Here is a 25,030-nt window from a genome sequence, read left to right as displayed (position 1 = left end):
TAACAAATCCTCAGCGTTCAGCAAACTCACTCAGTCTCCCCAGTGACCACGCTAAGTGGGCCTTCCCCTGCCCACATTTTACAGAGGGAGAAACCAAGGCACAGAAAGCACAGGATGTGGCCCACAGAAGCAGGAAGGTTGGAGCCCAGAGCCAGGACATGGTCCCGGGGACCAGGCGTTCTGAGGTCTAACCGCCTACAAAGAGCCCGACTCCCAGACGGACTGTCTGCATTAACCCTCACCGTGTGCCCTGGGGGCAGGTCCTTAACTCCCTGGGCCTCTGTTTCCCATCACCAAAATGTGGACAGCACCCACCCAAAGGGGCTTGTGAAGACGGAATTAATTTATTCAATGGGCTGGAACTGTGCCTGGCTCGTGTGAAGCCCTCGGTGAGGGCTGGTTGATTAAACCGTGACTCAGATTCCTCCCAAACCTCAGGGCCGGCCCCACCATCCCAGGACCGCCCCGTCTGAGCTCTTCATCAGCACTTTTACTGTCTCCTGGGGCCCGCTGGTCACATTTGCTGTTGACCAATCTCCTACACCTTCCGTGTTTGTATGAGGCTTGTTTTCTGAGGACGACCTTCTCCCCATTTCTCGGGGACACTCTGTCATGTGGCTACCACCCACTGTGTAACTGGAACTGAAAAGCAGCCCAGGGTAGGAGGACAGAGGTCAGTGTCCACAATCACCCCAACCTGCCGCTGGACAAGGAAGATCAAATGCCTGATCGCATTCTCTCTGATGCTCCAGCGTCCTCTGGCCACATGACGACCCGCATTTCACCCCGAGCGTCGCGTCCTTTTGGCTTAAATAGTTTTAAATAACCCAGTGGGTGGTACAGCCACCAGAAACCATGTTACAACACTGGCTGCACATTTTAAACAGGGGAGGGGGCGGCTTTTAAAAAATACTGACGCTCGGACCCCCTACCCCAGAGCACAGGAACTAGGACCTGGCAGGGCAGGGGTGTGGGTATCCAATCCCATTAAAAGTCCTCCCGGAGAATGTGATGTGCAGCCGCTGAGCAGAAGTGGGAGGTAAGAGGCGGTCATTCAGGGTGAGAATCAGAACGATCCTTATTCCAGGCCAGCTGAAGAGCGAGGTCTACCAGGAAATGCAAGTGCAGACAGTGAAAGAAAGAGGAACTTCAAAAACGCCCACAGAAATATCGACGTTGCAACATGAAGATAAAAAAACCCAGATCCACAGAACCAGAGAGGGGAGCACATGGAAACTCCAGGGCGACCTCAGAGATGGGCCCCAGCACAGCCCGGAGAAGCTCAGCCCAGAATGAGCTGTGACGCCCTTCCCTTCTGAGAGATGCTTAAAACATGAAATAAAATCCTTTTCTAAAGCTTCCAAGTTCCACCCGCAGCATTATAAATACTACTACCTGAAGGATGACTTTAGTTCTATTGTGTTCAGTGTGACGCGCTTTGACTACAGGTTACAGTCACAGGGAAGATCTGGAACATTCCGTCTGCGTGTATGTGTCTCTACACTGATAGTGAACCTGGTGAGAGAACAGCCGTGGAAACAGCTGCCCCCCAGGAACGTGCGCAGAGAACAGATGCTTAGAGCTCTTTCCATGCAGTCAGAAGACGGGTCCACGTGTCTTCCCGGGGTGATAAAAGGGGTCGGCTGTGCGGAGCCGCCGCTGGGCACAGCTGCCTCCACCTGTGTGTGCAAAGTGAGGGGGCAACAGGGCGCGGGCACTTCGTCTGAGAACCCACCCTCCACGCAGAGGCTCCAGGAAACGAGGGGGTGATCCACCACCGACCGTCATGCCGTGCGTGATGCTTAATTTTACGTGTCAGCGTGGCCGGGCCGCGGTGCCCAGCTCTGTGGTCCGACGCAAGTCTAGATGTTGCCAGGAAGGTATTTTTTAAAATGTGATTAACATCGGCAATCACTGACTTAGCAAAGCAGATCACCCGCCATAATGTCAGTGGGCCTCGTCCAATCAGTTGAAGGGCTTTAAGAGCAAAGACTTAGACTTCCTGGAGAAGAAGGAATTCTGCCCCCAGACTACAACCTGAGTTATAAAATACTGTGCCTGAGTTTCCAACCTTGCTGCCCTACAGGTTGTGGACTCAAGATGCAACAGCAACTCCTCCTGGGGTCTCCTGCCTGCCAGCCCACCTTGCAGATTTCAGACCTGCCAGCCCCACACTCCTGAAGCCAGTTCCTCTCTCCCTCCCCCAGTCTAAATCAATCTCCCTGTCTCTCCGTGTCAGCCTGTCTGTCCGTCTCTCTTTCTATATATATATACATATACATATATATGGATACATATAGTGTATGTATATAGTGTATGTATATAGTGTATATATAGTATATGTATCTAGTGTATATATATAGCATATGTATCTAGTCTGTATATATTATATATGTATATAGTATATATATATAGTATATGTATATAGTGTATATATATAGTATATATATAGTGTGTATATATATAGTATATATAAATGGAGATATATAGAGATATGTATATAGTGTATATATATTGTATATATATCTAGTGTATATATATATATAGCATATGTATCTAGCCTGTATATATTATATATGTATATAGTATATATATAGTATATGTATATAGTGTGTATATATATATAGTATATATATAGTGTGTATATATATATATATAGTGTATATAAATGGAGATATATATAGAGATATGTATATAGTGTATATATATTGTATATGTATCTAGTGTATATATATAGCATATGTATCTAGCCTGTATATATTATATATGTATATAGTATATATATATAGCATATGTATCTAGTCTATATATATTATATATGTATATAGTATATATATAGTATATATATAGTGTATATATATTATATATGTATCTGGTGTATATATATAGTATACGTATCTAGTCTATATATATTATATATGTATATAGTATATATATATAGTATATGTATCTAGTGTATATCTATATAGTATATATATAGTGTGTTTATATATAGTGTATATAAATGGAGATATATAGATAGATACATATCCACATCCTCTCGGTTCTGTGTCTCTGGAGAAGCCTCCCTAACACACTTGTTTCTCTGAAAGGTGTCCCCCTGGGAATGTGCCTGCTGGCAACGGCCAGACCCTCCAGCAGGGGGGACTGTCTCAGCAGCCGGTCTCCCCTCCGTCTCCAGGTGTCTCCACGGAGGCCCGATTCCCTCCGTAAACAGAGACCGCCCCACGGTCCCCTGCAGGCAGCGGGCATGCCTCAGTGCCTCCCAGCGGGGTCCGCTCCCCAACCCCGCCTCGTGCACCCCTCGGGCAGCCAGAGGCCACGCCTCTCAGCCGACCCGGCCGCTGGGTCCACGGGAAGGGGGAAGTGGCCTGAAAGGGCTCTCCAGCAACTGCAAGTATCACTCTGACCCGAACTGGTCACTTCTTCATTACGGCTCCCTTGTCTGCCCTCCTCACTAGGCTGGCAGGTCCTCTTCCCAAGTCAGACCATAAAAACGGAGAAATCTCCCGCAGCACCCGTCCTGGGACGTCCCAGCTGGCTTCCGAATGGAGCGTGAACTCACAAAACGGCCCAAACCCTCTCCTGCCAGGTTCTCAACGGCTAAACAGTAAACAGAGGAAACACGATTTCCAAAACAGACACCGAGGGACACGTTTTATTGGGTGCGGGGCCGGCGCAGCACGGGGAGGTGGAGAACGGAACGAGGAGTTTCACGTCGATTTTTTCTTGGGTTTAAAATGATCTCCTCCCTCTTTCTCTATCTTTTATTCTTGCTTTTTCTCCTATAAAAGAGGTAATTTTTTTTTTTTTAAGGACAGCTTTATTGCTTTGCCAGGCAAAGGCGGACACAGCAGGCTCCTGCCTCAAAAAACTATGTGTCCCTAAAAGAGGTAATTTCTAAAGTCTCCTATCCGTCTGCAGTGGGCTGAGTGGTGGTCCCAAAAGACACATCCGGACGCTCATCCCCAGAGCCCGTGAATGGAGCCTTATCTGGAAACAGTCGTTACAGGTGTAATCAGGTTAAGACGAGGTCATTAGGTTGGAACCTAATCCAGTACAAACAGTGTCCCGATAAGAAGAGGAGAGACACACAAACACGTGAAGAGGAATAATGATGTGAGGACTATGCATCTACCAGCCAGGACCCCAGAAACCACCAGAAGCTGGGGGGTGGGGATAAGCTTTCGGACAGAGCACGGCCCTGCCCACACCGTGATTTCAGACTTCCAGTCTGCAGACCTACGGGACGATGCATTTCTGCTCCTTTAAGCCACCCAGCCTGTGGAGCTTTGTTACGACAGTCCCAGGAAACTTCTACCCCAGGAAGGTGTGAATCGGGCCGATGGCCTCCCCATTCACAGACACCAAACGTCATGAATCGAACAAGAACAATGTCCACATGGAGGGACCTCGTCAAGCAGACAGAACAGAACCAGGAGCTATTCTGGCTCTTACAGCGAGTGCACTGCATGTGCATAACTTTCCCAAGAGCTAACCCATCTACAGCACTCACTACATCCAAGCCCTTTACATGCATGGCCGTTTACTCCCTCCCATCCCCTGGCGGGGACTGTGGCCTCACTTCCACCCCCAGGCCTGATGCAAATGCTGACAGAGGAGCACGAAGGTCAGGGGCACACAGGCAGCGAATGGCAGAGGCGGGTCCTGAACCCCGGCCACCGGGTCCAGGGTCCAGGGTCCAGGGTCCAGGTGCTGAGTGCAAGGCTGCACTGTCAGATCGAGTCCTACTCCGAGAAGGGTTAGCGGGACAAAACTGGGCTCGAAAAAGCATGGCAGTATTTCAAAGTCTAGAAGAAATAACAATGGGATGCTTTCTGCAATGGCTCTCTCATCAGAAATTGAGCAAACCCCAAAAGACAAGATAAGCACCAACAGCGAAAAGCAGGAGTCCTCCGGTAGAAGCACGCCCCACAGGGTGTGGACGCCCTGAAGGGATTCTTCTCAGATGATGAGAGTAACCCCGAGACAGGGCTGGAGGCTGCCCGGTACTTTCCCATCTACACGGGCTTAAAGCTTGGCCTCAGCAACAGGGCAGAATCACCCAGGGAGCAGGCCCTTCCCACCGCCCTGCCTGAGGGTCACCTACAGGAACCTCATGAAAATTCCATGCAGGGAGAGACCGATCCAACAGCCACCAGCTGGAGATGAAAGCCGAGAAGTTGAAAAGGAAAAAAATCCTACCCCACGATATTACTGGGGTATCTTTTCTGCCAGAAGGAAGACCTAAAACCTCAACACAGATTAATGAATGACACCGTCAAAGGCGGTGATTAGATAACACTTTAAAGATAAACTATTATTTTAAATCCAATAATCCAATTTAGTTGCTTGCATTTATAGGTCCTTTCATTTTGTTCTTAATCGTCTGTGACCATTAAAAGGCATTCTAAACATAGCCGTGCTTCACGACACAAAGGACGATGATTATTCTCTGAGTCTAGGAAGCCCACGGGCTTACACTAGAAACGAAATGAAAAACAGCTTTGTGGGACTTGACTACCAGATCAGTCGGCAACTATTTAACAAAGGTCATCCTGACCCACGCCTGTAAAATGAGACTTTTTTCCTTCTAGAAGTAAAGGAACCCAAACCCCAAATGATTTCCAACTAAAGAAATGGCAACATATGGGGAAGAGGAAGAGTGTTTCAGAAAAACAGATGTATTTTCACATTTCAATACATATACAGTGACATTTACCCAAATCAGCATATGTGTCACCTCTGTTGTTTCTGTTTGGCAATTTGAAGGCTGAACAAAAACCAAGAATACATCATATGCCATACGAACCACCCAAATAATTACCTGCACATAAGTTAATCCCTTGCCTGTGACTCACTGACGGGGCTTTACGAAATAATTCTCAAGGTCATGTAATTATAACTGGAATGTAATTCTCAAATTGCTTCACTCTTTTCAGACATGGATTTACTAAAAATAATTCAATAACAAGACCAAATAATTCAAATAAAGGAACCTTCTTTAACAGTCTAGTATTAAGAAAAAAGGCAAATCCAAAGAAAATACACTTATGTAACAGATTTAACTTTAAAAAACAAAAACTCTCACATACCAGGATATTAAATCCAATATCCTTTACCTTCAACAGATACTCTGTTGTCCTGTGAGAATTACTTTTTAAAATGAGATTATCAAAGAAAAAGTCAATTATTTGCAAAATTCTCTACTTATTAAAGCAGGAAACTAAAATCATTTCAGATTTTTTGAAGCAAGTTTTAACTTGTTTCAAAGACAAGACTGAACTGCAAATACCATGTTAAGAAAACTCTTTAACTCTATAAAGGGTTTTCTCAAAATATTAAGTTATCTAGAATGGCTTCTTATCTGGAGTACCCCACTCAGGAAATACCCCAGTTATTTCTAACAGAATGTTTTTGTCTTCTCCATAATATAAAGTCTTCTGAGAAATACACAGCAGAGAACAAATGTTTTCCTGTTACAATCACCTCCCTTATCCGAGGTTTCACTTTCCAAGGTTTCAGATGACACTTGGTCAACCACAGTCCAAAAATATTAAGTGGAAAATTTCAGAAATAAGCAATTCATGTTTTGAATTGTGTGCTGTTTCATTACAGGGTATTGTTATAATTGTTCTACTTTATTTTTAGTTATTGTTGTTCATCTCTTACTGTGCCTAATTTATAAATTAAACTTTATCATACATATGTACATATAAGAAACATATAACATGTATAGGGCTTGGTACCATCCGCAGTTTCAGGCATCCACTGGGGGTTTTGGAATGCATCCCCCAAGGATAAGCGGGGAGCACTGTAATTCTAACGCAAGGGAAGTATATTAAACCTTTTCTGAACAGTCCTAAGGAAACAAAGGATTTTACATATGTTTACCATGTCTAGTTACCTCTTGCTTAACAGATCGGGTGTGTTCTAATAAAATTCCCTAGAAAGCACATTTTCCATAGACACACATTGTAAAATCAGAAACACCTTCTGGGGATGATTGGGTATCTAGATATAATTGTATCAATTTAACAGTGCAGAAACCCTTTCAAATCAATCATATCAAAGTATTTTGTTTGAACTTAGTTTACCATATTTAAATATAATGATATTATGCTATACATAAAAGTAAACATTTTAAATAATTCCCTAGAACAGTCAAATTCACAGAGATAGAAAGCAAAAAAGTGGTTACCAGGGGCTGGTGGGAGGGGGATGGGTTTTGTGTTTAATGGGATTGGAGCTTCAGTTGGAAGATGAAAAAGTTCTGTAGATGATAGTGGTGATGGTTGAACATGCTTAATACCAGCAAGCTGTACACTTAAAACGGAGTAAAACGCTAAGTGTTATGTGTATTTTACCACAAAAAAATTCCCTATGGTTAAAAATACATAGGAGACAGACGATAGACAGGTAGAAGGAAGATGATGGAGAGATGAGTGATAGGTAGAAAGATGGTGGACAGATGGTAGAACTGCATGTAAAGATAGCGCCAGCAAGCGCCAGTGGCCTGACCCCTGCCCTTCTGGATACTCACAGCTCATGCGCCCGCGGCTGCAGCAAGCCCAAGCTCACGACCTGGACCTTGGATCACCTAGCGATGTGGTTAAAATGCAGGTTCTCGTTGGGAAGGCCTGGGTGGGGCCTGGATTCTGCGGCTGCCGCCCTGGGGCCCCCACAAGGAGCAGGGGCAGGGTGACGGTAACCGTGAAGCAGTCCCGGGAGGCCCTCATCACCCCGAGACGCGTGCAGTACTAACACGACCAACCCTGCAGCCCAGCCCTGCGTGTGCCGCGTCGCCACGTCCCCCTCTGCCGCCCCCTCCCTGGTCCTCGGCGCCCAGGCACAGCGACAGACGGAGCAGCTGCTCAACCGGGGAAGCCGAAGGGCGACACTGCCAGGTGTCACTCGAGCTGCCAGGGCCTGCGGTCACACAGTAACTAACCAGAGTTCATCAGACTGGAAATCAATTAGGTTCGGAATGTGCTTTTGCAATTGCTCTAGAAGAGGTGCCCGGCTAAGTAAACAGTAGGTCAACAGGCTTTGAAAAGTGGGAGCAACGTATCCTCACGCAGCCCAGGGATTGTTTAAAACAAGCCACACACGGCACCGTGACGTGCGGCCACACCGCTCACGGCTACCGCGGAAGCAAGAGCCTCACAGGGGGGCTCCCGTCACGACAGAAACTCAGCAAGTGTTCAAAGCGGCCTCCGTTCACGTGGGCTTGTCCTTCTTCAGGACAAGCGGCCGGGCAGAAAGGAAGAACTGCTCTCCCCGGCTCCCCGGGCCGGCATCCTCACCAGTTTCCTTGAATCAGCTGAATCCCGTTCCTCTAACCGAGTCAGCTCGTGCTCCCTTCAGGTCGGCACAGAGCCCACCCTGGCTGCGGTGTCACTCTGAGCGCCAGGCAGAGTGTCAAGCTAGACGGGTGTGCACACACACGCGCACACAGACATGTACAACACACACATACACACGTGCACGTGTATACCTACATGCACGCGTGTGCACATGTACAACACATGCAGACACACACATACATATACCTCTGTGCACACATGCACACACACACATACCTACAGTACACACATGGGCACACAGACATGTACAACACACACGCACACGTGCACATGTATACCTACATGCACGCAAATGCACATGTATAACACATGCAGACACATGCATATGTATACCTACGTGCACACACACATACACCTACAAGCACACACATGCGCAGACACATACAACACACGCACACGTGCACATGTATACCTACATGCATGCACATGCACATGTACAACACATGTAGACACATGCATACGTATACCTATGTGCACACATGCACACAAGCACATGTATACCTACATGCACACACATGTATAATGCACACACACATGCACAACACATGCACACACGCACATGCACACCTAACGCGCCTCGTCCTCCCCACCATCAGTGGCACGACTGTACGGATCCTGAAGCAGAGGCCCAGAGCAGCCACATGGCTGCTCAAGGACCCGCAGGACGTAAGCAGCTCATAACCCCGACAGCGGCATGAACACCTGGGTAAGGAAATGCCAGACGATGAGTTTTAATGGCAGTGGAGGGCCTCCGAATTCTGTTAGGACAAGAATGAGATCTGGGCAAGCATTTTTTAAGCAATTCCACCCTGACACATGTTAAAAGACGATTTTCAAGAAAGGGCAAAATCATGACTCTCCCACAGATGCAAAAAATAAATACATGTTAAAGATCTTGGTGATCTCATTTAATGAGGGAGCCCGACCGATGTCACAAGCAGCTCAAACGTGTCAAGAGGGCACAGGTGTCCACGGGGCACAGATGCAGGAACCCTGGGTTCACGGAGGAAAACAGGAACACGTAGAGAGCAGCGCAGGAATGATCAAGTCTTGTGCAAACAGAGGCGAACTGCTTTTTCCACAAAGAAAAGTGACCACCACACACCCTCAAATCTAACCCAGTCCCTAATAATGCCCTCCTGTCACCCACACCCTTCCTTCATAGCACTAATCACACAGGCTGGTTGTCCAATGCCAGCCTCTCAACAGACTTAAGCCCGGGACGAAAGGCCAGCTGCCTTGCTCGCTGCTGTTCCCCCAACTGCCCAATTCGCAGGAGGTGCTCAAAGTGGGGACAGAAGGGATGAGCAGATGGGTCCAAACTGTGCTCACTCCACACACGTCAGACCTGAAACCAGAAGGGACCCTGAGGCCACTTGGCTGAGACAGTGACCAAGGTGCCACCCAGGGCTCCTTAGAGCTGGTCGAGCACAGAAAACGAGGGTCAACCAAGGGGGAAAATGAAATCCCCACCCCCCCCAGAGGGAAGCGCAAAGCAAGGTGAGGAAAGGGCCCCGTGAGGGACTGCAAAATATGCCCTTTAGTACTGAGGAAAAGCCTTTTCATATCTAGCGTTCTTCAGCTTTACGCAGGTAATGGTGACAGTACTCCACTTTGGAAACAATGTTACCCATTTATTTCTGCGTTCCACGTTCCTATTTGACAGTCGGACTCCCATGGAAACACAGTGGATCACTGAATCTTCAGCTGGAAAGTGGAACTAAGCAAATTGCAAAATATGTGAAAATCCACTGTCCAACCCAAATCACACTGTCAATAAATCTACCAGTCTTAGCAAGTCACAGAAAATCCATGGGACGGGCCCAGGAAGAGTCCTGCTGTTTCATCCTTATCCCCCTTTACAAAAGTTGAGGACACCTGTTATGTGCCAGGAAAAAAGAAAACACCGATTACTGAGAGTCTAGGGGCCATGCAAGGCCCGTTCACATCTACCGTCTTGTTTAAGCCTCATAATTAACCCTGTAAATAAGGCTTCTTACTACAATCTTAAGACGAAGTAATGTACACTTCGAGACAAAAAGGATGATATCTTCATGAAACAGTGCCCCAATGGACTGCACTAAAAATAAAAACCTGCCGCTTCCAGATGCAGTGCAAGATTCAGGTGGCTCCTCGGAATCTGTTCAGGTGACATGGTCACTTCGAGAAATGCCATGAGACGACAGCTTTCCAAAGGACGCAAGTCACACGCCAGCCTTCTGTTTCTGAGCAGAAACCCCCGCTTGTACTGAGGACACAGTGACTCGCAGCCACCAACGGGGCAGGGCGAGCCCTCGGACCCCAAGGCACAGAAGGCATCCTTCCTTCTCCAGGACTCAGGCTCCTCAGAAACCAGTACTGCCACCAAACGAGGTTGCAGGCCCCCCTGGCCGCCAGAGCGTCCCGGGCACCCCTCCGTCCAGGTCTTCAGGGACGGCACATGAGCTCGGGGAAGGGCAGCTACCTTGACTTAGCTGCTCCAGCTATGTGAGGTCATCTCCGACACGAAGACACAGCGCAGACAACGTCTACGTGGACGGGCATTTTGTGCATTAATCTTGTTGCTACGACACAGCCAGCCCAAGGCGGACCTCTCTGGGACCCGCCACCTTCAGGTGCTTCAGTGCTTCTGCGGCTCAAGGGCCCTAGGCAGAGCACACCGTGATCCATCCTTGTCTCGTCGGGTGTGTGCATACGAGACGGTGCACCGTGCACGCAGCGTCCCTCCTGGGCTCGCTCTTTCTCGGGCAGACATCACTTCCGTGAAGGACTGGCTTGCTGACCAAGTGCATAAACCCTGGGCACTTCACCCAGCTCAGATCCCAGCTTAGCCTCTTCCGGGCTTTGTGTAACCCTGCCAGGTTGCCTCCTGTGTCCTGTGAGGGTTACAGGAGTTAAAATACACACAGAGTTGAGATCAGCCCTGGCATTCAGTGCTACCAAGCAGCAGCTATTACTTGGCCAAAATCTGTGCTGGAGGCTCGTCTTGGGGAAGCTGGAGAGACGATGGCTGATTTTGTGCAGGATCCCGGAAGGGCTGTGTGCTCATCAGCCCCCACCAACAGTATTACAAACATGCCATGCAATTTATTTCTCCCCATCTGAACATTTACTTTCAGATATAGGTGAGCATTTCAGGTGTAACCTGGAGAAAAAGAGCTGCTTCTGTGAGGTGTAAATGTTCAGCTACTACAAGAACTCTTGATGCCTATAAGGCTGTTAATAACAAAATTCCGAACTTTCGAAAACAAACAGGGAAACAGATCAGCGGGATACAAAAATAAACAGGGGCCCATGAGCTGGGCAACTGCAGTTAGAGCAGTGTATTCTTTTTTTTTTCCTTTTGCTGTTTTATTTTATCTTTTTAATTGAAGTATAGTTTATATACAATGTTATATAAGTTATAGGTGTACAATGTAATGATTCACAATTTTTAAAGATTATACTCCATTTATAGTTATTATAAAATACTGGCTATAGTCCCTGTGCTGTACAGTATATCCTTGTGGCTTGTTTTATACATGACCGTTTGTACCTCTTAATCATCCACTTCTGTCTTGCCCCTCCCCGTTCCCTCTTCCCATTGGTAACCTCTAGTTTGTTCTCTCTATCCAAGTATGCTTCTTTTTTGTTATATTCACTAGTTAGTTGTATCTTTTACATTCCACATGTAAGTGATATCATACAGTATTTGCCTTTCTCTGTCTGACTTATTTCACTTAGCATAATACCTTCCAAATCCACCCATGTTGCTGGCAGATGGCAAAATTTCATTCATTTTTATGGCGGAGTGGTATTCCATTGTGTATTTATACCACATCTACTTTATCCATTCATCTGTTGATGGACACTTAGGTTGCTTCCATGTCTTTGCTATTGTAAATAGAGCTGCAGTGAACATTGAGGTGCATGTATCTTTTCAAATTAGTGTTTTGAACTCTGTGTTATTTGAGCCAACAAATTTTTTTAAAGGTTTTTAATTCAAGGCAGAATAAGAGATAATACCATAATTCTAATATTTGAGTATTATTTGATGTACTGATACTAGCATCACATAAAATCACCTTCAAGAGCTATATTTCATTACTTATTTAATTCCCCTTGGGCCAGGAGTCTTTCAAGAAAATGTCCTATTTGCAAATTTTCATGGCTGAGGATTTTTGATAAGATTCTAACAATTTAACATTCATTCACTGATCATTTGACCACAGTGTATAATAAGCGCGCCTCTAGGGTTTCCCTGGTGGCGCAGTGGTTGAGAATCTGCCTGCCAAGGCAGGGGACACGGATTCGAGCCCTGGTCTGGGAAGATCCCACATGCCGCGGAGCAACTAAGCCCGTGCGTCACAACTACTGAGCCTGCGCTCTAGAGCCCACAAGCCACAACTCCTGCGCCCATGTGTCACCACTACTGAAGCCCGCGCGCCTAGAGCCCGTGCTCCACAACAAGAGAAGCCACCGCAATGAGAAGCCCGCGCACCACAACAAAGACCCAGCGCAGCCAAAAATAAATAAAATCTATTTTAAAACAAAGAAAACAGTTTTGAACTACTTTAAAAAATAATAAGTGCTTCTCTAATTTTCAGAAATAAAGGAAAACGCAAACTTACAGCAACTTCCCCATGTTTTGCATGTTCCCAGTAATATATTTGCTCTGCTTGTTTGAGGAGACAGAACAAGGCCACAAAGGGGGCTAAGAGAACAGTTCTCGGGGAGTCTGTCTGTCAGACGCACCCAACACAGCCACTCCTGGGGAAGCTCCGCAAAGCAGCCTCGAAACAGGCAAAAACTGCCAACGCCTCCCCTGAGTTCTCACAATGTGAGTGACAAGCAGCCACTACAGCTGCTATCAAAGGACAGACACAACCGCAGCTGAATCACGGGGACAGAAGAAATGTGCCAGGACGGCAGGCTGGGGTGGACGGGGGAGGCCTGGGCCCCGGAGGCTCGCCACCCTCCCTGCCCCTACCTGCAGCCCCCAGCCCTCACCCCTCCCTCCTGACGGCCACGCCCTCCTGAAGCACCAGCTTTACAGATAAACACGGGAGCATCTGAGACAGGAAAGGTCTTTTGTTCCTCCACCAAAAAAACCCCACAAGACATTGTCTTCCCAACCAACACTGGCAAAACCGAGGGCTCTCAGTCCGCCCCATGAGTGGCCTGGCGCCCAGACACAGTGGGGGCACCTACACACCACAGGCCGGGGGCCGCTTTCCTCCACCAGGCCTGTTCTCCAAGACAGAAGGGCTTTTTTTTTTTTTTTTAATTTATTGATTGATTTATTTTTGGCTGCGTTGGGTCTTCGTTGCTGCGCTCGGGCTTTCTCCAGTTGCGGCGCGCGGGCTTCTCATTGCAGTGGCTTCTCTTGTTGTGGAGCATGGGCTCTAGGCGCACGGGCTTCAGTAGTTGTGGCGCACGGGCTTACTTGCTCTGTGGCATGTGGGATCTTCCCGGACCAGGGCTCGAACCCGTGTCCCCTGCATTGGCAGGAGGATTCTTAACAAACTGTGCCACCAGGGAAGCCCCCAGAAATGCTTCTGATGCCTGGGTTCAGGCATTTGTGGAAATACAAGTGGCCCTTCAACAATGGGGAACCAAATAAATATCAGGAACCCAGGAAAAAAGCGAGGTCCCAGCCCCGCCCCGCACCCTCTTTCAAAAAGCAGATGAGAAATCATAGACAAACCGGAAATCAAAACTTCTAATGTAGGCCACAGAAATCAAAAGCTGTAAATGTAAACGCCAGTCAGTGGCCATCTAATAAAATCCACCATTCCGTCACGGGCCCAGCCGTGCTCACGAGGGCGTTGGGGGCGAGGGTGGTAGGTCTCATTCTCCTCTTGCCAGTGCCTGCTGTGCTGCTTCACTTGTTCTGCTCTGTCTGGGTGCTACATCTGCCTGCATCTCACCCTGGTCTCCGTGGATGGCGTTCCAGGGCAGCGTGTAGTGGGAGCGCTCTGCACACGGAGGGCACTGAAGTTAAGTGCCTGGGCACCCACGCAGTGGTGGGAAGAGTGGAAAGGAACCCACTAAATGCGACGAGAAGCCGACCTCACATCCGGGCCCCCCAGCATCCAGCATGACCTGGGCCTTAGCTTCCTGGCTTGCAAAAGGGAGGGGATAAAAATACCAACCCCACAAAGTAGCTGTAGGAAATAAGAGACCAGGCCCCCAGAGCACTCAGCATGGTGTCTGGCACCGCTGAAGCCAAGGTAATCCCTGCTATTCACACAGGCAGGAGCCCCAGGAAGGAAGGGGCCGTGAGTCAGCAACCTGGACGCCCTCAGAAAACACTTCCCAAGCCAGCTTTCCTTAGGACACCACCCTGATTTCTGAGAAGACTGTAGCAGGGGAGGATTTTAAAGCACAGGGGCCCCTAAAATTAAAAGAAGCGTCCATGATAGAGGGAAAGGCGGCATGAAATAAGGTGTAAACAGTGTAAAGACTTTGGCTAAGGAGGCGCAGGTCCCTAGCTCCAGCCCCTTTTCTGCACCAACTGGTCCTCGGACATTGGACAGATAACTTCCTGTGGCTGTCTCCTCATCTGACAGAGGAAGAGGCTGAAAAAATGGATCTTTAAATCCTGTTCTAGTTTTCCAGGATTACACCAGACTCTGTGTGCCCCTGCGACGTGGGTACCTGCAATGGATATGCCAAGTTTACTGACACCTGCTGTGCTGGGAAATGAAAGCTCTCCAGAGCTGAAGGATGCTCCTACAATGGTCCGACTGGTCGCATCTTTGCTGCAAGCAAACCCAGAGAGGTCAAAGCTACACTCCACTTTGCTCATAGGTCCAAGGCTATTTGAGCCAAAAGAATGGGAAACTGAGCAGTGACTAGCTAAGCTATTTCAGAGGCCTGAGACCAGCCCACAGAGGCCAGGCCAGCGTGAGGGAAGCCACCAGTTCACACCCACTTCCTCCTGGTCCAAAGAACAGATCAACCAGTGTTTATGAAACGCTTTGCAGGAGATACACGCTCAGCTTGGCCTTCCCTTGGAATAGAAATACTAGTGTGGGGTTGGGTTCGCTTGGGCTGAGCAGGAAGGCAGATCTCAGAGAAGAGTTGGTTTTGAAGGCTGGGTGAAAACAAGGGGGTAAGTGGCCGAGGCAGCTGTCACCAGGCTCCACGCGTGAACTTCTTTCCAAAGGACTCTGCTGATGAGACAGTGAGCCATTAAATTTGTCTGTGTTATGGCCAAGGCTAAAAGCTTATAATCTGGGTCTTTTCTTCCCAGTGCCTCTCTCCAAGCGCCCTGCCTTTCCAGCAACACTTCTGTGACACTGGCAGAGAAATCAACGAAATTTTCATTGCCGAATTATCCACGTGTGTGCATAAAGTCAGCTAAGAAAAACAAGAAACAGATCGTTCTCTTCATAAGTGTCTAAGAGCTAACTAACTAGTTCACTACACAGAATATCTCCCAAGTCTGTACATGGAAATGGAAGTATCTCAACAAATGTAAGCTAAAACAGAAACTGGCTTTTTAACCAATGGTGTTGGGTTAGATTGATGTTCAACATACACTGACTATAAAACCCAAACATCCTACTACTCCTAGGTGGTTTACCTGAGAGGTGAAAATTTATGTTCATACAAAAACCTCTATGTGAATGCTTATAGTGACTTTATTCATAATCACCCAAAACTGAAACAACCCAAATATCCTTCAACTGGTGGATGGATAACTGGCGATGGTACATCGATACCGTGGAACGTTACTCAACAATTAACAAGACTGAACAACACAGATGGATCTCAAATGCATTAAGCAAAAGAAGTCAGACTCAAGATGCTCCATCCTGTATGATCCTAGAAAAGACAACTATAGGGACTTCCCTGGTGGTCCAGAGGGTAAGACTCGGCGCTCCCAATGCAGGGGGCCTGGGTTCGATCCCTGGTCAGGGAACAGGATCCCACATGCATGCTGCAACTAAGAAGCCCGAATGCTGCAACTAAGACCCGGAACAGCCAAAATAAATAAAATAAATAATAAATAAATAAATATTTTAAAAAGAAAAGAAAAGACAACTATAGGGACAGAAAACAGAGCAATGTTACCAGGGGCTGGGGTAAGTAGAGGAGGTGACTCAGAGAGACCAGGGATTTGTTTTAAATGATGGAAATAGTTTGTATTTTGGTTGTGCTTGTGTTACACAACTGTATGTGTTTGTCAAAACTCCTATAACTAAAAAATTAGGGTGAATTTTACTGCTTATGTGCAAACATTCAATAAACCTTACTTAAAACAAACCAAGATAATCTACCAAAAACCAAAAAGTATTATATAGGCAAAACTTGTGAATTTTTGAGCTACAAAGCCAAAAGCTTTTAAAATTCATGTGGGAAGAAAAACTCCAAGGTTTACCTAGATAGCACATTAAACATGAAATTGCACGTTAAATAGCATAATACTGTCATTTAAAGAACAGAACAGGTGAAAAGTTCTGAGTCAAGGTTGTGGCATATATAACAGAAGCACGTCTTTCCAGAATCATTTTTTGGAACTGAAGATGAACAAGAATTATAAATCAATAGTCCTTATACCCAGACATAACTATAATTCGAAACACACATGCACACCCTATGTTCATAGCAGCACTATTCACAATAGCCAAGACATGTAAACAACCTAAATATCCATCAACAGATGAATGGATAAAGAAAATGTGGTACATATATACAATGGAATACTACTCAACCATCAAAAAGAATGAAATAATGCCATTTGCAGCAATATGGATGGATCTAGAGATTATCATACTAAGCAAAGTAAGTCAGAAAGAGAAAGACAAATACCATATGATATCACTTATATGTGAAATCTAAAATATGATACAAATCAACATATCTACAAAACAGAAAGAGACTCACAGACGTAGAGAATAGACTTGTGGTTGCCAAGGGGGAGGAGGGGTGGAGAGGGAAGGATTGGGAGTTTGGGATTAGCAGAGGCAAACTATTATAAATACGATGGATAAGCAACAAGGTCCCTATAGCACATGGAACTATATTCAGTATTCTGTGACAAACCATAATGGAAAAGAATATGAAAAATATATATATGTGTGTGTAACTGAGTCACTTTGCTATACAGAAGAAATTAACACAACATTGTAAATCAACTATACTTCTATAAAAAATTTTTTAAAATAAATCAATAGTCTTCATCTTTGTTTTCAGCACTTGGAAAGTACTGTGCCACTTCCTTCTGGCCACCATGGTTTCTGATGAGTTATCTGCTGTCATTATAATCTTTTTTCCTCCTTTGACTGCTTTCAAAATGTTCTCCTTGTCTTTAGTTTTTGGAGTTTGGGTTTCTTTGAGTTTATCCTGTTTGTGATTCTCTCGGCTTCTGGAATCTTCAGGTTTATGTATGTTGCCAGATTTGGAAAGTTTTCAGGCATTATTTCTGCTATTCCTTTTCAGCCCCACCCTCTCTCCTCTCCTTCCAGGATTCCAATGACACAATGTTAGATCTTTTATCCATAGGTCCCTGCGGCTCTGTTCATTTTCATTCTATTTTCTCTCTGTATTTCAGATCGGGTGAACTGATGGTTCTATCTTCCAGTTCCTGGTTTCTTTCCTCTCTCTCTCCTCCATTCCCTCACTGAGTCCATCCACCAAGTCTTTTATTTTGGTTGTATTTTTTCAGCTCAGAAATTTCCACGAGGTCTTCTTTTGATCTATTTTTCGGAGCCTCTCTATTTTTTCTCATTTGTTTAGTGCGACCATAATTGCTCACTGAAGCATTCTTGCGATGGCGGCTTTGAAGCCTTGGTTGGATAACTCTGACATCTCTGCCATCTTGGTGCTGGCATCTATTCATTGTCTTTTTGGATTCAGTTTGAGATCTTCCTGGTCCTCGTATGATGAGTGATTTCTGATCGGAACCTGGACATTTTCATACTGGGTTATGAGACTCTGGGTCTTACTTAAACCTTGCATTTTAGCTGGTTCCCTCTGACATCAACTCGGCATGAGCTGAGGGGCCAGGCAGGCACTGCCTCTTTTCTGGCAAACGCCCAAGTTTCCCACGTAGCCTCCCGTGGTACCACGAAGTGGGGCGGAGGGGGGCTTGTTACCACCTGCCGGACATGAGAGCCCGCCTCCCTAGCGGGCCTTCTCCAACACCCCCTAGTGGGGGAGTTGGGGTGCCTCATTACCGCCAGGCAGGGGGGAAGCCCTGGTTCCTGCAAGGCCTTCTGGGTGGGTGTGGGTCCAGTTTTTCCTGTGTGTTGGCTACAGTACAGCAGTTAGTGTCTAAAAGGTTTCTGTCTTACTGTGCTACCTCTTTCCTGGTCCTCTGGTGAGAGAGTAGCCTCTTTTGTCTTGTTTTGTCTGTAGCCTTTGGCATTTCTAAATTTCTGGCTTCTTGAGCTCCACGTCTGGGATACATGAGGCAAAAAGAAAACCCAGGGAGCTCACCGCTGGGTCACTCTTTGGATCCCGAGGTCCCTGGGCAGTCTGTCCTCTTCTCTCTATCTTTCAGAGTCTTCTTATGTTTGTTTTATATATAACACCCCAAAGTTTTTAGCTGTAATTAGTGGGAAGAGGAGGTGAAAGTACTTCTGCTCCAGCTTCCCAGAAGCGGAAGTCCCAGTGTGTTATTCTTCATCTCTAAATAGACTTGTAATGTATCGAAGTCAAAAGAGATAAGAGTCTCTAAAGAGTTGTTTCAAGGGCACATAAAATTAACATCGGGAACCAGTATTTCCTCACCAGGCATACACTGGCCTATTTTTGGCTGCATTATAGGGCCCATGACAATGACATTTTTACACTGATTTTATCATTCAGAGTCAATACATCATTAAGACAATAAAACTGCAAACTTCAGCCTCTCCAAATTGTTCCCATTGCTTTCAACAATTTCATCCAGCAAAACTTAGCTTAAAAAGAAAATACTGCAGAGTAAAATGCTAGAGTCTGTGGAGAACATAAAAATGAATACAACCCAAACTTCCCTCCAAGAGCTTGTAAGTCAGAGGAAAGACAAACAGGTAACAAAACAGATAAAAGGCAGAACACAGTAAGGCACACCAGGTCACGTGATAGTATAGTCTGGAGCAAGCAGAAATCTGGCCCTACCACGACTGCTTCACAAAGTATGTGACATTGGAAGATGGGACAAAATTCAAGTTGGGGATCGCCAGGAGAGGGGACAACCCCGGAGAGAGAGATGCCACAAGCAAAGGTGAAAACAGAGGGGGACAGGGCACGTGTGACAAATTCCAAACAGCACCTTTGGCTCAGCCCTGAGGCACCTGACTCCATAACAGGAGGACAAGAGGAAAGGGGCCAGGAGAGTCTGTCATCACAGTGACGAAGTCCTCATTCTAAGAATAAAAACTCCTTTAAACTCATGTATGTACACATGTGCGCATGTGTGTAAAATTTCTTTTTCACAAAGAGGGAAGTTCTGTGAAGTCTCAGCGAAGTGAGAGGGGTTCAATTAGGAATCATAAAGTTTCTATTTCTCCTGTGAACTTAAAGACAACGAAGCATGGAATTATCGCCCAGAGACATTAACATGACCCAGGTATTAGTTCACAAATGTGGTGGACCTCAGTTAGTTAAAGTCTCCCGAATCGCACCACACTAGTGAGCCTTAAATACCTCCGCCCACCCACCCCCAGAATTCCCTGCACCTCTTCCAGGGAGACTCCGGGCGGACCTCCCAGCACGTGCAGCTGCGCCCTGGCAGCCTTTGTCCTCTGAGATCTCTCAGTACAATGGTTCTCTGTCCACCCTGCTGAGCCCCGACAGTAGATTTTCTTCCACCTACCCTAATACCCACATTCATATTCAGGTCACTGTTTTTGCTCAAGAAAGCAGAGGAATTCTACAAATGACGCCTTGACCCCAGAGGGTGCCCATTCAAAATCTTCAGTAGTGCTAAAGATGTGACCCACCCACAAAGAGGTGGACCACCCACAAAGATGTGGATCACCCACAAAGTTGTGGACCACCCACAAAGAGGTGGACCACCCACAAAGTTGTGGACCACCCACAGAGACACTGACCCACCTACCAAGACATGGACCACCCACAAAGATGTGGACCACCCACAAAGATACTGACCCACCTACCAAGACATGGACCACCCACAAAGTTGTGGACCACCCACAGAGACACTGACCCACCTACCAAGACATGGACCACCCACAAAGTTGTGGACCACCCACAGAGACACTGACCCACCTACCAAGACATGGACCACCCACAAAGATGTGGACCACCCACAAAGAAGTGGACCACCCAAAGAGACACTGACCCACCTACCAAGACATGGGCCACCCACAAAGATGTGGACCACCCACAAAGATGTGGACCACCTACAAAGATGTGGACCACCCACAGAGACATTGACCCATCTACCAAGACATGGACCACCTACAACACAGGCTTTGCAGGCTTAGCTTCCAGATCCCAAACCTAATCTAAGATTTATTTCCAAGAACTGTTTTTCAGTAAGAGCCCAGGCTAATCTTAAATCCAGGCCCCACCCTCCCCCAGTCTAGCTCTGAGTGGACACCCAGGAGAAATCTGAGAGCTGCGTGTCGAGTTTAACTGAACCAGGGGTCTCCTCAATCCCTAAACGCTAAACTCTTCGGGGTGTTTCTAAAACTACAGAAAGACTTCTAGAAAAGTACTTTCCTTTTTACGTGACCTAAACCAGGAGTCAGCAAACTATTTCTGCAAAGGGCAAGGGTGAATGTTTCTGTCTTTCTGTGCTCTACGGTCTCTGCTGCAGCCACTCAGCTCGGCTGCTATAAAACACGGGGCGGGCGGGGCGCCAATAACACTACGTAGGGCAACGGCGAGGCCCAGGTCAGCCCCCAGATCTGCAGAAAGGGGAGGTCATCCACCAGATGCCCCGTGTCACACCAATCCTGTTTGTCAGGATTAGGACCTCACAACCCACTCAGCAGCTGCCCTAATAAATGAAGAGAGCCAGCTAAAATCCGAGCCCTCCACCGCTGGCTCCGTGCACACCTTGCACGGCCTGTCCACCCACTTCTGCGCCAGCCTCGTGAGGCTAAACACGCAGGCCTCGCAGGCCGGTCCAAAGCGTCAAGGATCGGCAACTCTGCGGCCCCGGGCAAAGACGGCTCTTCTCCAGGCGGGTCCACAACGCTGCCGCCTCTTCCAACCTGAACGAACCCCACTTCCGACACAGTATCCCCACCATCCCCCGGATCCAGGAGCAGCTGCCTAGAAGCGGGGCCGGGGCTGCGGCTTCCACGCAGAGCAGGAGGAGGATGACCAGGGCTCGTGGTCCCCAGATGGACGGCCCATGTCACCTGGCATCTTCACGCACGCACCACCCCACGCCCCGCAGATGCTCCCCCAGGACAGCACAGCCGTTCGCAGGATGGAGGCTCTCGGTCCTGCACAGGAGGCCCAGACCTCTTAGCTAACTTCACGGCGTGAGCCACTACATTCCCCTCCCCCGGGAACCACGATTTCACGACCCGGAACTGCAGCATCCTCTCCTGCGCTGCACTAAAGTTGTCCAAGGGAAGGATCTTAAACCAAGTGCTCTGAATCTCATCTCCCTTGGAGCCACTAAGTTTGTGGTCATTGGTTACGACAGCGGTAGGAAACTAAAACTGATACTGGGAGTTGGGGTGCTGCTGAAACGAATGGAGAAGTGGCTTTGGAACTGGGCAACGCGCAGAGCCTGGGAGAATTCGAGAAACTTGGTGGAACCAGCTCCAGCCCCATCTACCATCACACTCCCTTGGAAGCAGTCCTGTGCCAGCTGACTGAGATAACTACCCAAGAGCCCAGCAAATCTCCTCTCCGCGCTCTGGCCCACTCACCACTCCGCCGGCAGGCTTTGGGCAGCAGCCCGGAAGGACAGGCCAAGAGCAAAACAGCAACTCTGACACCTCACTGTCATTTTTATTATTCAACACCCTCCCACCCCGCCCACGCCACGTGACCAAGAGCGGCGCTCAAAACCGTGCATCCTCTAGCTGGTCCCCATCCTTCTGCCTCGGTTACAAAAATTAAAACGAACGCAACTTAGAAGACAATGTGGAATATAAAGAAAGTTTAAGGGCAAAAGGCAAACAGAGGAAAAAAGAGAGAATCCCCTAAAAGTTAAACTTCTGCATTTCCAACAAGGATTACCTAAGAGGCAAAGATTCATACCTGCCTTTCCCCTCCAAGCTGCACATAACCCCACCGTCCCTGGGGAGCCAGGCACAGAGGTGGCCTGTGTCACTGCTGACTCTGAGCCTCGGTCACCCTGAATGTGTGTACACAGGAGGTCAGCAATGTGGAGAAGGGGCCTGGGGCCCCCAGTGCCCACACTCGGGGTCCCGGGAAGAAGGCGGCAGCCCGGGCAGCCAGGAAGTGAGTCGCTGCCCGCGGGAGCCCAACAAGATACCGAGGACATCTCATCAGCCTTATTACGAAATCCTCTGGCAGTCAAGAATCCAGCTGCACCATGTCCTTGGCACCGAAGAAGAAAGTGGTTGATCGAAATTGCACTGCTCCTTCATACCTTGGATGCCAAGACGCCTGCTCTGACACCAACGGTCACCTCCTGTTCCAGAAACACCACGCCACGTGGTAAAGGCCAGCTTCTAACAGCAGCCACCACAGGGCTCTGGGTTTGGGTCCCCCAGCGCCAACCCTACATTACCCTCTTGTAAACCAAGGACAGCAGTGAGGTCTAGCCAGTCAACCAAAGGAGCCTCAGGACCAGCCTTGTACCAAACAGGCAGACGCGTCGTGTTAACGTGGTCTGATTTCTACAGTCCTCGTTCCATCGCTACCGAATGCTTAGTGCTGGAGAGTCAGCTTAGGTAAAGGATCTTAGAGGAACTTCACTCACTCTGAAGCCTGGAGGTGGAGAACAGAGCAGGGAAGGTACACTTGTACCTGGGAGACGCTGTTTTCACAGCATGTTTTCAAATAAATTAGTCAAGATGTTAACAGCCATAACAACAAAAAAGACAGCAGCAGAGAAAGCAGGAGGGAGGGAGGAGGGGTAGACGCCCGAGAGCGGCCTTCATTAATTCAGTTTTAAAAACAAGATGAGTTATAATACTGTTTATTCAGCTGACTGGTGCACCCAAGTTGGCAGTTTTAAAATTCTGGACCAGACCTTCCAGTATACATATCACTTTTTAAAGTGCAGACATTTAGGGAATTCCCTGGCGGTCCAGTGGTTAGGACTCTGTGCTTTCACTACCATGGGCCCGGGTTCAATCCCCGGTCGGGGAACTAAGATCCTGCAAGTCGCATGGCAGGAGCAAAAATAAAACAAAACAAAACAAATAAAAAACTTAAGTGCAGACATTTAAAAAGTCAGACCTTAAAGTTTCAGGCTTTCAAAAAGTCATACTCATTGAAGACGGGCCATACAATTTACAGTTTATTTACTTGCGGTATCTTATTCTTTTTCATGGGGAAGGAAATATATTCTATTGTAACACTCTAAGGTCAGTGTAATTATTGAGTTAACAAACTAAAAGCTTGAATCAAGATCCTCTGATATATTGTACTTTTGAAAAAACACAAATATACTACACGCACTAAAAATAATTATTACCTATCTTAAAAATGCTTCTACAGACAATCACTTCAAAACCCCATAACACACATGAGCCTAGATCACGCGGCTGATAAGTGGAAAATGCAGACATGCCTGGCACTGAGGGAGGAGACCTGAGTTCTGCTTCCTACCTTCCTGCCTAAACCCTGAACTCAGGGAGTTCTGAGCCTCTGCTTTTTCTCTTGTAAGGACAGGTAATTTATACTAGCTCTGCTCACCCCTCAACAAGGTTGTTGTGGATAGCAGCTGAGATCCTGTTGGTGGGAGCACTTAAATGCCTCTGGTTACCACTAGCTGGCTGGGCTGGGGTGCTCTGGTACACAAGTCCCCAGCACTCTCTGGAACCCAGGGTGTTCTCCTGGATTGTCGCTAACATGCACCCAGTGGCTGAACGGTTTCCCAACCAGCAAAGGCGTCAAGTAAGAGGGGCCAAGGGTGGTCCCACACTGAGACTAGGGGCCTGATCCCGGAGATGCGGACACCTGCGGAGCAAGGGCCGGATCCTGTGCGGGGCAGGACACGCCTGCCCTGGGGGACCCTGCCCTGGGAGACCCCGGCCCTGAGGGACCCCTGCCCTGGGGGACGCTCCTCTCCAGCTGGAAGCCCCTCACCCCTCACCTGCAGTGTCCCAGATGGAGATGTTGTAGGAGCGCCACTGCTTCAGGTAGAAGGCGCCGCCCACCGTGCTGACCGTGTCCGGGAAGCGCCGCTCCATGTACCTCTGCAGCAGCGACGTCTTGCCCACGTTCATGTCCCCCAAAAGTACGATCTTCCCGTCGGGCCTCCTCATCTTCCGGCAGGAGACACCGTTCCCTTTTTCCCGCGCCTTTCTGGCCCGTGCGCCCGGGGTGCGGCTGGAGCAGCCGGACGCCCCGAGGCTGCGCAGACCCGGGACTCGCGGAGACTCGGACTCGCGGGGACCCCGAACTTGCGGGCACCCTCTCCTCCGGACTCCTGGGAATGCGGAAGAGGAAGCGCGTCTCCGCGCTGGGCTGGAGCCTGGGACCCAACCCGACGGCCACCTCGGGCGTCCAGACCGCGGCGGTCGGCACCAGGTCCAGGGCGCCCCGGCCCCGCCCCCAGCCCCGCC

At 47.9% G+C, this 25,030-nt stretch overlaps 1 protein-coding gene across 1 annotated transcript in view; it reads right to left on the bottom strand.

The window, feature by feature from the left end:
• Positions 1-25,001, bottom strand: part of RAB20 (RAB20, member RAS oncogene family) — a 33,193-nt gene extending 8,192 nt beyond the window's left edge. The window contains exon 1 of the mRNA XM_007196768.2: positions 24,559-25,001. Within this exon, the coding sequence (XP_007196830.2) occupies positions 24,559-24,730 (172 nt within the window). The 5' untranslated portion in view covers positions 24,731-25,001. The remainder of the gene's footprint in view (positions 1-24,558) is intronic.
• Between the last annotated feature and the right edge of the window lie 29 nt (positions 25,002-25,030).

The sequence above is a fragment of the Balaenoptera acutorostrata genome, chromosome 18 (assembly GCF_949987535.1).
Source record: "Balaenoptera acutorostrata chromosome 18, mBalAcu1.1, whole genome shotgun sequence".
Classification (NCBI taxonomy): Eukaryota; Metazoa; Chordata; class Mammalia; order Artiodactyla; family Balaenopteridae; genus Balaenoptera; species Balaenoptera acutorostrata.
This window is presented reverse-complemented; position numbering and strand designations above follow the sequence as displayed.